The sequence below is a fragment of the Dendrobates tinctorius genome, unplaced genomic scaffold (assembly GCF_039654945.1).
Source record: "Dendrobates tinctorius isolate UK_male_01 unplaced genomic scaffold, ASM3965494v1 ptg000140l, whole genome shotgun sequence".
Lineage (NCBI taxonomy): Eukaryota > Metazoa > Chordata > Amphibia > Anura > Dendrobatidae > Dendrobates > Dendrobates tinctorius.
The window spans coordinates 2,311,738-2,329,509 of record NW_027361808.1 but is presented as its reverse complement, the minus strand read 5'-3'; the positions used below and the strand labels follow the sequence as shown (position 1 = coordinate 2,329,509).

At 48.1% G+C, this 17,772-nt stretch overlaps 1 protein-coding gene across 4 annotated transcripts in view; it reads left to right on the top strand.

The window, feature by feature from the left end:
- LOC141049008 (dihydroxyacetone phosphate acyltransferase-like) overlaps nt 1-17,772 on the top strand; it is a 414,268-nt gene that overhangs the window by 307,476 nt on the left and 89,020 nt on the right. For all 4 annotated transcript variants that reach the window (XM_073545096.1, XM_073545099.1, XM_073545098.1 and 1 more), the window contains 2 exons: nt 7,812-7,911; nt 12,579-12,672. In XM_073545096.1, the coding sequence (XP_073401197.1) occupies nt 7,812-7,911; nt 12,579-12,672 (194 nt within the window). The remainder of the gene's footprint in view (nt 1-7,811; nt 7,912-12,578; nt 12,673-17,772) is intronic.

Sequence of the window (17,772 nt, the reverse complement as noted above, 5' to 3'; positions counted from 1 at the left end):
AGAGGGACATGCTGTTCCAGTAGTTTTGAGGCATAGGGAAACGTGATATGGGCTGACAGCTAGACATGGGTAAGGGAGGTATTTTTGACGATAGGTGTGATCGAGGCATGTTTAAAGGGAACCTGTCACCACTTTTTTAGCCTACCAGCTAAAAATATCATTTAATTGAGTGTCAGCTATGCATTCCACAACTAGTTCTGAAACCCCCTGACTCCCCATGTATCACCCATAAAAACCTTTTTTATTTGTCCCGCTCTGTATGTTGATCTGTTCGGTCCGGTCCGATGAGCGTTGCCTCTGTTCTGTCACTCCACCCCTCCTTGGCTTGCTTTACGCATTCTTCGCTGTGAATGTCGCAGATCACGTACAGATTTTGCGCATGCGCATTGAAATGTGACCTTGCGCCTGCGCAGTTTGCTTTGCTCAACTGAGGGAAAAGCCGAAAAACATCATCATGATCATCACATGGTCCTGGTTAAATACCTGGATATGAGAGACAGTCTGTGTGTGTATTGGGAGAGAGAACACTCCCACGTGGCTCCAGGAGGAGTTGAGGATGTTGCTAGGTGTCTGCAGGTGGAAACTGCAGAGCAAGGACTTTGTTACACTTTTTGTTCTTCTGTTAAGCCAGGTAGGCTCTGCTTTTGTTTTCATTGACCCTGCTTTGGTCTATGCCGACTTTAATAAACCAGCAGGTGTTTCACTATCCAAGTGTTCCTGTGTCTACCTGAAGAAGCATGTTGAAGTCTTTTTGACTGTGTTTGAGCAGGTAGCGAACTGTGAGATTCTACCGCCAGAGCAGTGGGCAGAGATGCTGGCCCCCTATTTAACTGGTGAATCCCAAAAAGCATATTAGGACAGCCCTCCAGGATGCCAAGGAGTATGGAAAATTAAAAACTGACATTTTGCTGTGTTTTGGAACTTGTGGCAAAAGGGGGATGTACAGAGTGTCCCAGTCAAAAGCCAGGCTCCTCTGAAGGTGACTCCATTAAAATCAGAAGTGAAGGAGTTTATCCTATGCATCCTTGCTGGAGAGGAAGACAAGATGGTAACAGAGGAGTCCAGCTTCCATGACTTAGAGATGACCAAAGAGAGCTTTGGGACTGCTCAACTTTGGGACCTTATATTAAAGGAGGCATTTGAAAATGTGACTGTATGTAATGGGGTTGCTCAAGAGCCAGGGGCTGACACCAGGTTTCCTCATTTTGCAGGACATGGCGAGTTATTGTATTGGGTGACCAAACTGAGGGGAGGAGAGATAGTCGAGCAGTTGTTCGTTCTAGGACCCTACCGGCGGAGGGTGTTAGACATGACTCACTCACATGTTTTGAGTGGACATACAGAGGTGGAAAAAACTCAGGAGATAATCTTACAAAGGTTCTATCGGCCAGCGTGTTACCGAGAGATCCTGAATTATTGTAGGTCCTGCCCCACCTGTCAGATAACTGCTCCTACCTCTCACTTCCAAAGCCCATTAGTGCTCTTACCTGTGATAGAAATCCCCTTCGAGAAGATTTCTATGGACCTAGTAGGTCCCCTCCTTAAATCAGCACGCCGCCATCAGAACATCTTAGTGGTCATGGATCACATGATCAGATACCCGGAAGCAGTGCCACTGAGGAACACCTCAGCTAAGAGTATAGCGTGGGAGCTTGTCCATATCTTTGCCAGAACTGGTTCGTCCAAAGAGATTCTGTTAGACCAGGGGACCCCATTTATGAGCAAAGTGATGCGGGAGCTGTGTAGAGTCCTCCAGATCACCCAGCTATGAACCTCCTTTTACCATCCGCAGACTGATGGGCTGGTGGAGCACTTCAACAAGACCTTGAAGGCCATGCTCAAGTGGGTCATTGAGAAGGATGGTCGGGACTATCTGCTCCCGTTCTTGCTCTTTTCTATCAGAGAAGTTCCACAGGCCTCCACTGGCTTCTCACTGTTCGAGCTCCTGTACGGCCGACATCCACGAGGACTACTGGACATTGCCAAGGAAACTTGGGAAGCTGAGGTCACGCTGCACTTGAGTGTCATTGAGCACGTCGCCCAGCTGCAAGAAAGGATGGCACACATCATGCCTATCGTAAGGGAACATCTTCTCCAGGCGCAGGAGGCCCAAGCGAGGGTATACAATCGATCAGCAAGGCTAAGGCAATTCCAGCCCGGGGACCGTGTGCTGGTACTTATCCCCATGGTAGAGAGCAAATTCCTGGCAAAGTGGCAAAGCCCATATGAGATAGTGGAAAAACTCAGGGACATAAATTACAATGTACACCAGCCTGGTCGCAGGAAGCCGCACCAGGTATACCATGTGAACCTAGGCAAGCCTTGGCAGGACCGTGATCTGCTGGAAGCTCCTTGTGTCACGCCGTCTCTGCATACTCACCCGGCCATCGCTCCCACGCCGCAGCCCCTCGCCGCCCGACAGCCATGGTGGTCACCTCTGACAGGCGCGCGGCCGACGGCGTCTTTGCATGCAATGCGCATGCGCCATAGGCCGCGGCCACGCCTCCCTTCTGCTTCTTGTGCTCCGGCTATGCCCTGACCCGGAAGCACCCCCTGACCAATGGCAGACCAGATAGGGCCATATCAGGCTGTTCCCCCCCTGAGGGAGGCGCCTGATCGTTGTGTTTGCTAGTACACTGGGCCCTGCTTCCTCGTGTGGTCTCTGCAGTCTCGCAGTCCTGTCTTCAGTGATTCCTGCAGTAGCCTCGCTGTCAGGGCCTACGCCAGCAGGAAGCTTTGTCCCACTGAAAGGAACCCTGACAACTACTGTGGTACACCGCTCCGCCATACTCACCCGGCCTCCGCTCCCACGCCGCAGTCGGCCTCCACTCCCATGCCGCAGCCTCTCTCCACCCGACAGCCGCGGCGGTCACCTGAGATGGGCTCACGACCGATGCCCTCACTGCATGCTATGCGCATGTGCCATAGGCCGCGACCGCGCCTCCTTCCTGCTTCTTATGCTCCGGCTGTGCCCTGACCCGGGAGCACCGTTGGACCAATGGCTGACCAGATGGGGCCATATCAGGCCACTTCCCCCTGAGGGAGACACCTGATCGTTGTGTTTCCTAGCACACTGGGCCTCGCTTCTTCATGTGCTCTCTGCAGTCTCACAGTCCCATTCTCGTGTGCTCCCTGCAGCATCCTCGCAGTCCGGCTTTCCGTGTCCCCTGCTGTACTCCAGTCCTGCCTCCGGTGTTCCTGTTCCATCCTGCTCCAGTCCTGCCGTCCTACTCCAGTCCTGCCTCCAGTGTTCCTGTTCCATCCTGCTCCAGTCCTGCCATCCTACTCCAGTCCTGCCTCCGGTGTTCCTGTTCCATCCTACTCCAGTTCTGCCTCCAGTGTTCCTGTTCCATCCTACTCCAGTTCTGCCGTCCTACTCCAGTCCTGCCTCCGGTGTTCCTGTTCAATCCTGCTCCAGTCCTGCCGTCCTACTCCAGTCCTGCCTCTGGTGTTCCTGTTCCATCCTGCTCCAGTCCTTCCGTCCTACTCCAGTCCTGCCTCCAGTGTTCCTGTTCCATCCTGCTCCAGTCCTTCCGTCCTACTCCAGTCCTGCCTCCGGTGTTCCTGTTCCATCCTGCTCCAGTCCTTCCGTCATACTCCAGTCCTGCCTCCGGTGTTCCAGTTCCATCCTGCTTCAGTCCTTCCATCCTCCTCTAATCCTGTCTCCTGTGTTCCTGCTCCAGCCATCCCTCCACGTTCCAGTCTACTGTCTTACTCCATTCCTGTCTCCTGTGTTCCAGCTCTGTCCTGTCATCTACACTTCAGTCCCTCCATGTTCCAGTCTACTGTCTTACTCCATTCCTGTCTCCTGTGTTCCAGCTCTGTCCTGTCATCTACACTTCAGTCCCTCCACGTTCCAGTCTACAGTCTTACTCCACTCCTGTCTCCTGTGTTCCAGCTTTGTTCTGTCATCTACACTTCAGTCCCACAGTCCTACTCCAGTCCATCCTGAGCCGCCCCTCTCAGTACCGGCTACCGTGGTACTCGAACCCCTGGGCCTGCTCCTAAAGGTCCCTGTATAGGGGTCGGTTCCCCCTGGCTGCTCGCCCGGGGTCCCCTCAGTGCCACGGCCCAGAGGGTCCACTCCTGGAGATTCCGACTCCAGACCAGCCACGCTAACACCTTGCCTGGAGGCCCATCCCGAAGCCAAGATCAAGGTGGTCATGATCGTGGAGATGTTAACGCCGGCCCAGAAGCAACAATGTTGAGAACTGCTGCAGTGGAACCATGACCTGTTCTCAGAGTTGCCAGGGCACACACAGGTCGGGGAACACGATGTGTTAACAGAGCCGCATTTACGGGTAAACCTCAAACCCAACAGAATCCCCGAAGCATGCTGGGAGATAATCTCCAAGGAGGTGAAGAGATTGCTGAACCTCAGTGTGATAGAGTAATCAAGAAGTGGTTAGTCAAGTCCCATTGTCCTCGTACTGAAGCCCAATGGTGAATGGCGGTTTTGTAACGACTACCGAAAGCTCAATGAGATGTCCCGTTTTGCCTCATACCCGATGTCCCATGTGGATGAACTCACTGAGCAACTGGGACCTGCAAGGTACATCACAGTCTTTGACCTGAGGAAGGGGTACTGGCAGATCCCCATGTCCTATAGCACCAAGGAAAAGACGGCATTCTCAATGCTGGATGGGTGTTTACAATGCACCAGGATGCCCTTCGGACTGCCGGGGGTCCCAGCTACCTTCCAGTTCCAGAGGGCAATGGATCGAATCTTGGCTCCATATAAGAAATATGCCGCAACCTACTTGGATGACATTGTCATCTTTAGTCCTGACTGGAGATTGCACTGCCCAAGGTACAGGCGATCCTCGATGCACTGAGGGAAGAAGGATTTATCATAAATCCAAAGAAGAGTGCCGTAGGGAAGGAGGAGGCCAGGTACTTAGGCTATATCATCGGGAGAGGCGAGATCAAGCCCCAGCTGAATAAGATAGAGGCAATTCAGTAGTGGCTGCAACCGCTATCCAAGAAACAAGAGAGGGCATTTCTTGGGATTGTGAGGTATTACCAGCATTTTATCCCGAACCTTGCCGTAATAGCCGCACCGTTAATGGATCTTCTGGGCAAGTCAATGATGGTGAAGTGGACCCCTGATACGGAGATGGCCTTTCGAGTCCTCAAGCGGCCTCTGTGCAAGCATCCTGTTCTGGTCACACAAGACTTTAGCAAAGAATTTGTGGTCCAGTCCGATGATTCGGAAGTTGGATTAGGAGCCGTGCTGTCACAGGAAATTAAAGGAGAAGAGCATCCTGTCCTATTCCTTTGCCAAAAACTCTTTTCTTATGAGAAGAACTATGCCATAGTTAAGATGGAGTGTTTGGCTATAAAGTGGGCCGTAGACACACTGAAATACTACCTGCTAGGCCGTAAGTTTAAGTTACTGTTGGACCATGTCCCTCTGAGATGGTTTACAGAGAAGAAGGGTAAGAACTCCAGGGTGACTAGGTGGTTCTTAGCACTTCAAAACTTCATATTCCACGTAGAGCATAGGCCTGGGAAGTTACTTGGCAACGTGGATGCTCTCTCCTGAATTCCCTGCTTAGTGTCTGAGGGTGCCAAAATCCCTGGCTTTAGGCAGAAGGGGGGAATATGTGACAGGGTCACTGGCACAGTGTATGAAGGGAGATACATGTCACTTTGTATACTACAGTCAGTGATTTAGAACCAGAATATTTTTGCCTCCAGCACGCTAAGTGATGAGAAGGTTAATCTTAAAGTTACAATGTGCTGGTTTTATGAGAGCACCCATAGTGTGTGGGAAGGTTCTCACAGTATCCCCTCTTGCAGAGCAGACACCGGCATGTGTAGTAGCAGGACCTGCGGTGATGTCATGATCATGTGATCATCACATGGTCCTGGTTAAATACCTGGATATGAGAGACAGTCTGTGTGTGTGAAAATGGAAATAAATACATTTTTTTAATTTTATTATTATCTAAGCGGGTGATAAAGGGGGGTTTGATTTATTATTTATAGTGAGTTTTTGTATCAGGCATTTATGTTTGGCTGCTGTCACTCACTAAAAGACACTTTATATTGCAAAAAATAGTTTTTGCATCACCACATTTTGAGAGCTATAATTTTTCCATATTTTGGCCCACAGAGTCTGTTTTTTGGGAGGCAGAATGAACAAAAACCATCAATTCATGACTTTCTTTTGTGGCGGGGGTGTTTATACTGTTCCGCATGTGGTAAAATTGATAAAGCACTTTTATTCTTCGGGTCAGTACAATGACAGCGATACCTCATTTGTATCATTTTTTTATGTTTGGCGCTTTGATACAATAAAAACTATTTTATAGAAAAAGTAATTATTTTTGCATTACTTTATTCTGAGACCTGTAACATTTTTATTTTTCCAGTGATGGAGCTATTTGGGGGCTTCTTTTTTGCGGGACAAGATGACGTTTTCAGCGGTACCATGTTTATTTATATCTGTTTTTTTGATCGCGTGTTATTCCACTTTTTGTTTGGTGGTATGATGATAAAGCATTGTTTTTTTGCCTTTATTTATGGTGTGCACTAAAGGGGTAACTAGTGGGACAGTTTTATAGGTCATGTCGTTACAGATGCGACAATACTAAATATGTGTACTTTTATTGCTTAGATTATTTTTATTCAAATATTGATTTAATGATAGAATAAATATTTATTTTTTTATTATTTTTTAAATATTTTTACAATTATTTAAAAAAAAATGTAATTCCATTCTATCTTTTACACTATGGGACACTCATTCTGTTCAGGCTTATCGCTTATATGGCATGCAGATCTGCATGCCATATAAGCTGTCAGCGCTGCAGGGGTTTGTCACTAACCTGAGAGACTTCCTGAGATGTACTGTGCATGACAGGAAGTCTCTGAGCTCTGGTAACCCGGATGTTGTCTTGACAACATCAGGTTGCCATGGGAGCGATCGGGACCCTGCGTCATGCTGCGGGGTCTCCGATCCAAAGGCAGAGGGGCTGTCACAGCCACTCTGCCGCCTCCCGGAACGCTGTGATCATGTTTGTTCGCAGTGTTTTGGGGGTTAAAGTGCCGGGAGCAGTCCAAGACCACTCCTGGCACTTAGTGCCGGTTGCAGCTGTGAGAATCAGCTGACACCCATGATCAGCGCGCTCCCCCCGTGAGTGCGGCTCATCGGTATGACGTACTATCCCGACAGTGGTCATAGGGGCCCAGGGCACATGGATGGATTAGTATGTCAAAGGTCAGAAAGGGATTAATAAACCAGCAGGTGTTTCACTATCCAAGTGTTCTTGTGTCTACCTGAAGAAGCAGCTAAGCGTGTCAACCTCTCACATCTGTCATACAGTTGCAGAGGTATGGGACTTTGTATTTAGTGCACATTTTCATGGTCTATCCAGGGGACGTTGCTCACAGGATTCCCTGGGGGGCGCAGTATATAGGTCGCTCTGTATTATCACCCTGTGATCAACACCCCCTTGCTGAACGCCATAATGAGTATCACTACATAAAAAGGTGCATATCTCTGGAAGCTTATAGTGGATTAAAAAAAAAAAACAATTCTCAGGGGAGCAGCGGAAAAAGGATAAGAGCAAAAACTGGTGACTTTGACCTGGTGTTATATCTACGTTAACAAAAATGTGTTTCCTTTATTAGATCTGTGGATTTCAGCTTATGGGGACATGAAGTTCCACATAATAACTTCCTCAGGCAGCTTCACCTATTTGCATATTGATAGGTTTTAAATCACTGCACCTTCTTTTCCTCTTTATTGCAAGATTTAAAATAAATGAATATGTAATGTTTGGATTTTGGTGTCATTTTCACAGTTGGCTTGCACATACATACAGCAAAACTTAGCTGAAAGTTTCACAGATAAGCAGTACATTGCTGGAGTGAGAAATTATGTTTTTAAGCACATTTTATCAGGTATGTAAATAATGTTCTGATTATGCATTTTGTAAAATATAAATTATATTATTATTTTTTTTCCGGTACTGTATGCCATACAAATAGTTTGTTAAAGTCCTGAAATGCTTTTTGCTTACAAAAATGTTGTTAATCTGCATGGAAAAGAGCATTTAAATCCTGCATAGCTGGCATACTGCAGAGGCGGCTACAGGGAAAGGGTTATGTTTTATTCTCCCTGCAGCCGCTCGCTTCCAGTCATAGGGCCATGCAGGGAGGTATTGCAGTCAATATGCTGGGAAGCGATTGCAGAGTGCTCCACTAAATCTACAGTGTAATGCTGTGCTAGACACTTCATTAATAGACATGCAACTAAATAGCCTGAAAACAATGAACTGCTAGTTGCAGGATATAAAGCAATTCCATCAAAATAATTAAAAATATATTTTGAATTATTTAATAAATCAATTAAAAATGACGTATGGTATAAAAAACAGTGCAACCGAGCCTCCAAAAAAAAGGGACTCAGAATATACTACACAATTACGGTATTTACATAAACTTTTTATACAAAAACATATGCACAGATAAGTCAGGGCATCCATTATTAGGCTGTGTGCCCACGTAGCGATTTTTAAGCGTTTTTGCCTCGATTTTCGGCGCGAAAACATTTAAAAATCGTGTACAGAACGCCCCCCATGCATTCCTATGGCATTCCGCACATGCTGTGCTAATGATGCGCTTTTTTCCGCGGCGGAATCGCATCGCGGAAAAAATCACAGCATGGTCATTCTTTTGTGCGGAATCGCAAAGAATTGCCGCGATTCCGCACCCAGAGGAATGCATGAGAATCGCTTACTTCCCGCATGTGGCTATGCCCACCATGCGGGAAGTTAAGCGTCTCATGTGCGGTTGGTACCCACGGTGTGGAGGAGAGGAGACTGTCCTCCAGGCCCTGGGTACCATACCCCTGTAAAAAAAAGAATAAAAAATAAAAAATCGAGGTATATTTACCTTCCGATGTCCCGCGCTGCATTCCCGGCCTAAGTCTGTGTGCACACGCTGCGGATTTGGTGCGGATTCATCCGCGCGGATTTTGTAAAATCCGCAGGTGAAACTCTTGCTCTGCGGTTTTGCCCTGCGGTTTTTCATCTCCTCAATGGAGGAGATGGCAAACCGCAGGGGAATCCGCAGAAAGAATTGACATGTCAATTCTTTCTGCTGATTGAAAACCGCAGATAATCCGCGCGGAAAATTCCGCACCATCTGCACTGCGGTTTTTGATTCCCATAGGGAATCATGGTACTGTACACCGCAGCAAAAACTGCTGCGGGTCCGCAGCGGCCAAAACCGCTGCGGAACCGCAGCAAAATCCGCAGCGTGTGCACACAGCCTAAGCGTTCCCAGTAATGCCTTGCGGCATGGTCCAGTGATGACGTGGTCTCACGAGATCGCTATAGCAACGCGAGACTACATCATCACAGGTCTCGCAAGGCATTACTGGGAACGCTGATGCCCGGGAATGCAGCGCGGGACGCCGGAAGGTAAATATACCCCAATTTTTTTATTTTTTTTTAGCATTTTAACATTCTATCTTTTACTACTGATGCTGCATAGGCGGCCTCAATAGTAAAAACCTGGTCACACTTGTCAAACACTATGTTTGACGAGTGTGACCAACCTGTCAATCACTTTCCAAGCGATGCTTGAATATCGCACATGAAAATCGCGGCAAAATCTCGATCATGATCGCGGTGAAAACACGCGATTTCTGGGAAGGAGTCCGGTTTTTGGTGTGCGTTTTAACACGCACCGTGGGCACATAGCCTTAAAGTGCAAGTGCAACATCACTAGAAATATATAACTATCCCACCCACATAGCTAACTGTGCAGTAGTATAGAGTGTTACCTCAGGGTAGCATACATAATAGCACAAACAATGAAAAGTATATTGCCTAAGCCAATGTGCTTCCGAGGAGTTACCAGGTTCTGTGTCTCACCACCCCAATGCCGTTTCGCCTCGCTTCTTCCAGGGGCGTGTGAGAGTGCTCAATATATAGTGAGTAGAGAATGTCAAGGCCCTCTGGACCTCAACGATGGCTGGAATTGAGTGGCTGTAGGGAGAATAAAACTTCATTTTCTCAGATTATCGCTATATCTGGTAAATAGCATTGCTGGACATGACCTAGGTTCAAGACTCATTCAGACATGTTTCACGCATGTGTTTTAGCTGTATTTTTCACAAATACAATATGTACTCAATATTATTTATATGTGTGGTTTTTTTTCTGGCAGCATGAATGAAAAATATAACCCAATCCTTTGGGTCCATGAAAATCAGCACACATGTGACATAAAAGTACAATCCATGAGCTGTGATTGATTAATATAGCAAAGGATAGGGGCAGTTTTGTAATGTATCTGTTTATGTATCCATAAGTGAAAAGCACTGATGACACACAGAACAAATGCCAAGGACACTAGGATCCAAAACATTGGTGACAAATGTACATGTAAAACAGTTCCATCTGAATGAGGCCTAAGAGTGCTTCATTTCAGGCTTGCTTCTTCAAAAATGGAAAACATTTGGCTTGTCCCTCTTTTCATTTTAGTGGAAAAGAATTGCGATATAAAGGACAGCACACAGAAAGCAGGCCTTCTTTCCAATCTCATTTATCCCTCTCCCCACAATGACCCGTGTGCAAGTCACAGAGTATGCCCGCAAAACTCTCACATGGAAGGCAATAGGATAAAACGTGGATGACACTGAGCTCTGTATAATTGGCAGATTTCTGCTTCTGCACAGAGGACACAGAAAGCGAGCAATCAGTGCTGTGGACAGCGTTGTACAGAGCTCAGCATTCAGAGACCTGGGATTTTATCTGAACTGCAGCAAGTGTGGCGCCCCTGAGGGTTCAGTCGCCACAGAGGTACTGCACCTTCTCCTGAGGTGTGGTACCCCACTATTCAGGTAAGGTGGAGGCACCTGACCACACTCCAACACCTGCATCCCACACAACACAGTAGTGTAGCAAAGCACCCTTTGGTGGCTCCCTGCTTGGAACACGAAGGGTGCTGGGAGGCCGGTGGAGTTTAGTTTGCACTAAAAGAGCGGGAAGAGGATAGGATGAAGAGAGTTAGTCACAGGAGTCTGATGAGGTCGGACCTGTGTAAGGAGATCCCCTGAGAGGGATGAAGGAGGGAAAGTGCTGCAGCCGACCTCAGTGATCTGGGTCTCCTGGCACAGGAAAGGAACACTGAAAGAGCGCCTGACTCTCCATAAGAAGGAAAGGATTAGTACGGAACGTGAGGAGAGGAAGAGAGCAGAGGATTGAGGGTTAGAGGAGAACCCCACTCAAGTTCTAGGCGCAAGGCCGGGGTCCGGTCCCCGAGGTTGTTTGGATACTTATGATCCCGCAACAGACACCGGAGGAATAGAAGTTTGACATCACTTTATTCCCACACAAGACTTGGGGGCACAACAGCAACGAGATAGAGAGCCAGGACTTAGAAGCGCAGAGTCCCCGAAGCAGGCTACAGCTGTCTGCCGTACAAGTAGTGTTCATAGGAACATCGGACAGGAGGAACTCCAGTGTAACTCAGTACTAGGAGTACTTCACTTAAAGGCGCTAAGAGGGAGACGTTCAGAAAAGGCACATAAGTTGGAGGAGTGCTGGAAAGGTGTGCTTCATCTTGCCTGAAGGTTGGCTGGGCTCCTGACCCGGAGGACACGGCACCGATGCGGGCTCTTGAGCCACCACAGACTGTGAGTAAACCTTTGGAACTACATGCCCTGGTGTCCACCACTTATTCCTGCGTCAACCTGCCCAGCACTGCTACATCCCTTGCGCCCGACACTACACCATCTAATTGTCGCTACATCCACTCTGCCCTGGGACTACAGCCCTGGCTGTGGAGGGCTATACCATCACTGCTGCACCACACCATCTGTCCCAGAGGATCTGTCTGCAGCGTCGGCTTAGGCCTCTTTCACACTTCAGTTTTTTACAATCAGTCACAATCCGCCAGGTTTTGAAAAAACCAGATCCTCAATTTTCTTTTGAGGATCCGTTTTTTTCCCCATTGACTTCCATTAATGGCGGATTGTGACGGATTGCCGTCCGTTGCATCCGTTTTTTTGAGGATCCGCCAAAAGTTGCTGTCCGTCACCATCCTCAAAGATTTCAAAACGGAGCTTGCAACGTTTTTTTTCTCTGGCGGATCCTCCAGACACTCATTTAACCCGAAATTCTTTCCGGGTGCCGGACAAAAAAAAAAAAAAATTCTCTCTCTCTCTTCCTTTAAATTTCCTCATTTTCAGGATCCATCTGAAAACGGATCCTGTGCCATCCGTTCACATCAGTTGAGAACGGATCCGCTTGTCTGACTTTTTGTCGGATTTGAACTGCTGCAAAAAAACTGAAGTGTGAAAAAGGCCTTAACATCTACATTGCCGAACACCACAGGTGGCATCACGACTTACACATTCACACCAAACATTTACAATGGGCACCCAGGGCCACGGGCCGGGTCACCGCTACTGTGACACTCCCTTGTGAGATACGGGCCCGGTACCGAGTACCCCACTGCCCTGGGTGTGAGCGCGTCCCACAAGCAGCCAGTAAGTGATACATCAATGGAATCAGGGTCTCTGCAAATATTTTTTAACATATTGTGGAAATTTGCAGGAGCCACCAAGTGCTTTGATGCCTTATCTTCTGATTTTCTAAGAAATACTCTGGCATCTTTGGTACACCTGGGGATTGTAAAAGTCAGAAAAACGTGAGTACTTTATCATTTTTTACTAGTGTGTTGGCATCTATCTTTTTGTACTTTTTTTTATTTAAATTTTTATTTCAATGTGAAAGTACAGTATATTAGTTTATCCAGGTATCTACAGGGCCATAATACAGATTTTCAGACTGTTCTAGCAAAACAAAAAATGAGAGAATGAAACCGAGAACACTTCTATCAAGGAAGATAAGGAGAGACAATAGAAGAAAGGGAAAAAGGACAAAAAAGGAAGAAATCTACAGAGTCTAGAAATCAGGACCATATGCAAACAGTTCCCTATTGGAGAGGGATATCTAGTCCATCATCCCCATGTTTTTTTGTAAAGCCCCTTACAGGAGTATTCTATCTTTAGCCAAAACTCAAGCAACAATAAAAAGGATATGAATTTCCAAAATGGTAATCTAGAACCTTGAGGTTCTGTGCTTAACATCTTAATTTCAGTCTTTTTATCCTTAACCCCATAAGGAGACCAGTTTTAACTTTTAGTTTTCAGTTTTGCTATCCTTCCTCAAAGAGCCATGGCTTTTTATTATCTTATCGCTTTAGACAACCATGTAATCTCTCATCTGAGAGAATCAGGTCTATTATAAAAATTACGCTCTTATCAAAGTTTGATCAGAGCGTGAGCATGGCGTGATCCGATTCTCTTGGATGTTGAGAAGATGGAGGAAAAATGTCTCTGGCTTGTTCACTCTGTCAGTCTGTGGGAATCGGACTGCACTCAGATGTCATCTGAGTGCAGGCCGATGGTTTCCATGAGCTCATTGACTTGCGTGGCTCCAAAACGTAACATTGGTTTGAGTGCGATCCGTTGGTTTGTCGGATTGCATTCTGACCAATAATACGGTCATCAACACCTGCCCTAATGATGAAGAAATTCTAGCTGAGGTGACATGGTGAAAAAAAAAAAAACACAATTCCTTTATTGTGCAGTTAAAATGACATATGATATATATAAAAATAAAGGTTGGTGATTTTCCATTTTGGTACCATTTTGATTCTTTACAGCAGTTAACATGGATTAAACCACAGGTCTCAAACACGCGGGCCGCATGCGGCCCCGATGGCAGTCATCACATGTCTCACCCCCTGCGGCAGGTAGAAGGGGGAAGGCACGCAGCCATCCAGGAGCACCCGATGGCTGTGTGTTCTGTGTGCACAGGACCTGTGATGAGGTCACAGGAGGGAGAGGAGTCAGGGGGGTCACATGATCAGGGGCCTCAGTGTATGCAGAACACTGCTGTCTTTGTCTGTGCTGGTTGCCATGGTGCTAGGTAAGTTTCTGAGTGGGGTCAGGAGAGGTTTACAGGGTGGATGTAGCAGAGCTGTGTGTGTATGAGGTGTACGGAGAGGAGCCATGTGTGTACGAAGACCGAGGCGTACGGAGCGGAGCCGCGGGTGTACGAGGTGTACAGAGCGGAGCCGCTGGTATACGAGGTGTACGGAGCAGAGCTGCGAGTGTACAAGGTGTATGGAGCGGAGCCGCGGGTGTATGGAGTGGAGCCGCCGGTGTATGAGTTGTATGGAGCGGAGCCATGTGTGTACAAGGACCGAGGTGTAGGGAGCGGAGCCACGTGTGAATGAAGTGTATGGAGCAGAGCCGTGTGTGTACAAGGACCGAGGTGTAGGGAGCGGAGCCATGTGTGTATGGAGCGGAGCCGTGTGTGTACAAGGACCGAGGTGCAGGGAGCAGAACCGCATGTGTACGAGGTGTACGGAGCGGAGCCGCGTGTGTACGAGGTGTACGGAGCGGAGCCACGTGTGTACGAGGTGTACGGAGCAGAGCTGCGTGTGGACGAGGTGTACGGAGCAGAGCCATGTGTGTACAAGGACCGAGGTGTAGGGAGCGGAGCCGCGTGTGTATGAAGTGTATGGAGCGGAGCCGTGTGTGTACAAAGACCGAGGTGTACAGAGCGGAGCCGCGAGTGTACGAGGTGTACGGAGCGGAGCTGCGGGTGTACGAGGTGTACGGAGCGGAGCTGCGGGTGTACGAGGTGTACGGAGAGGAGCTGCTGGTGTACGAGGTGTACGGAGCGGAGCGGTGGGTGTATGAGGTGTATGGAGTGTGTGTTTTCAAGGACCGAGGTGTAGGGAGCGGAGCCGCGTGTGTATGAGGTGTATGGAGCGGAGCAGTGTGTGTACAAGGACCGAGGTGCAGGGAGCAGAGCCGCATGTGTACTAGGTGTACGGAGCAGAGCCGCATGTATGAGGTGTATGGAGCGGAGCCGCATGTGTACGAGGTGTACGGAGCGGAGCCGCGTGTGTACGAGGTGTATGGAGCGGTGCCACGTGTGTACGGAGCGGTGCCACGTGTGTACGAGGTGTACGGAGCGGTGCCACGTGTGTACGAGGTGTACGGAGCGGTGCCACGTGTGTACGAGGTGTACGGAGCGGTGCCACGTGTGTACGAGGTGTACGGAGTGGAGCTGCGTGTGTACGAGGTGTACGGAGTGGAGCCGCGTGTGTACGAGGTATACGAAGCAGAACCATGTGTGTACGAGGTATACGAAGCAGAACCATGTGTGTACTAGGACCGAGGTGTAGGGAGCGGAGCCGTGTGTGTATGAAGTGTATAGAGTGGAGCCGTGTGTGTACAAGGACTGAGGTGTACAGAGCGGAGTCATGTGTGTATGAAGTGTATGGAGCGGTGCCATGCATGTACGAGGTGTGTGGAGCAGAGCCGCATGTGTACGAGGTGTGCTGAGCAGAGATGTGCATGTATTTTGGCATGGGGTGGGCCCCATTTCAAAGTTCGCACCAGGGCCCATAACTTTGTAGTTACGCCACTGCTCACGCTAGAAGAGAGGAGGAGTGCGCCGCTCCATAGTGGCTGTGGCCCTGCGTGATGACATCCCTCTGGCGCTGTGTAATGACATCACACCAGCGTGCAAAGAGCGGAGGCGTGACTTTCCCCCCATTGCTGGATTTTGCAGGTGACTGTGGCTGTGCGTGTACAGCGAGATGATAGCGCCGGCTCACATGGAGAGCCGACAATATCCGCTAAGGTAAGCTGTACATGGCAGGTGACAACCTATTTGAATGCCCACGATCGGTATTAGCACCAATCGCGGTCGTTTAATCCCTTAGATACTGCTATCAATTGTGACTGTATTCAATTTGAAAGGAATGCTGCCCGCCAGCTTAAATTTTTTTTATGTGCGGCCCATATACTCTGCCGAGTTTGAGACCCCTGGATTAAGCAATATTGTATATTTAAGTCTGACTTTTTCAGTAACTTTGAAAAACGAGGGTGATTTAAATTTGTATTTTTCATTGTATATTGTGACGTAACGATCACTAGCGGGTTGGGGAGTACTCGCTTGACAGCGATCTAACATGCGCGCAGGATTGAACTTTCACTTAAAACAGTCCATGTGGTTTATTTTCTCCATAAACCATGGATGCATGAACAAAATGCAAACAGTCTTACATCAGACAGATGACTCTTCAATGACCATAGTAGAGCTCCGCTCTCAGAGCTGTGGGCACACAGGCTGTGCCATTGTCCAGCACGCAGGCTCTGTAGCCTAAACACAGTCTCTTTCTGTCCCCCGTCAGCACAACACGGATTCTTGTCTGTTACTTGTTGGTGTCGGCCACACAGGTTCCCGGATACCTCTTATCCTCAGAGGTATCCCACAAATATTTCTCACTGACCCCGGTCACTTTCACTCACGGTTCTCAGTCCGTCCACTTTGGAGGCATCTCACATACCGCTCTGTAGTGTCCAGCTTGGACACAGGGAGGTCTGTCCACTCTCACAGACTCCCACACACTCACTGCCAAGTGCTAAACATACCTCGATTACATAGCCTGTAATCACACCCACAGATGAGGTATGGATCATCTGGGCTGGTCACATGGTCATGACCTCACTGCAGGTCTTGAAACTCACAACCACACACACAGGGAAAAAGGGGTACAGTGAGCACCCTCACTCAGAGGTGAGGTAATATGGGTAGCCAGACCCTCCCATCTCTCATAGCTACCCGCAACCTGGATCCAGATGCACTAAACGTCATATTAGTTTTCATGTGCACTAAAGACAAAATACTCCAGGTTGCATCAAAGGGAGCATCCATCCCTGTTGATATATACCTCCCATTAACCACGCGACCACCAGTCACACCACTATAATTTTAAAAACTATTTCAACTTGTCTTTTTTTAACTTTTCACTTTTTTAGTCTCCATAGGGGAATTGAGACTGTAAATTACAGTATTGCAGAGTATAGACCTTAGCACAGTCTTCTATGAAGACAAAATATCTTCATAAGGATATGTATCTCTATAGCTCCCTATTTGCGATACAGATCCAACTCTCATAAGAAGAAAAGTTTAAGGCTAAGTTTCCTGGATGAGTATTTGCTCTGTTTTTTGATGCTACACATTTTTGGTGCACAAAAAACAGAGTTACATTTCCAGAAAAGTGGATAGGGTTTTGTGGTGTAATGACTACTGTGTCCACAAGGGGGCGCTGTGTGGATGTCCCAAAAGAGAGGATGAGTGGCAGAATACTGAGTGGCCGTTGTGTATCTCAAAGTGGTTGGCTTTGAGATGAAGGCTTGGTCATGTGCTGATCAGCAGAGCTGATCTTTCGTGCCTATGTGTTAGGGAGAAGCCTTCAGGCAGCTGGAGAGATGGGCGGGTTCTAGCTGCCTACAAATCCACCCAGGGGTGTGTCTGATAACACCTATAGTAAAAGACTATGTGAGTATGTGAAGGACCTGTGATGAGGTCATAGCCATGTGACCCCGTGGGCGTGGCTACGGACCATATATGGTGGCCAGGGTAGGTCACATGGTGAATGCTGGGACCTGATTGGTCCAGTTTGGAAGCTCCTGTGAGGAGAAGGATCTCCTCACTAACAGCCTGTGGAGCGGCTGTGTGTGAGCAATGGCGATGTGTGCCTGATAGCTCCCTGGAGGGAACTAACGTATGCGATGGTGAAGCTGCATAAGGAACCCTGACGGGTGAGATAACGCTGAGGCTGATTAGCCTATCCAATGGACACTATGCTGATATGACTTGTATGTTGGTTACGCTGGTTTATGCTGAACAATAAACCATATGGACTGTGATGGTATAT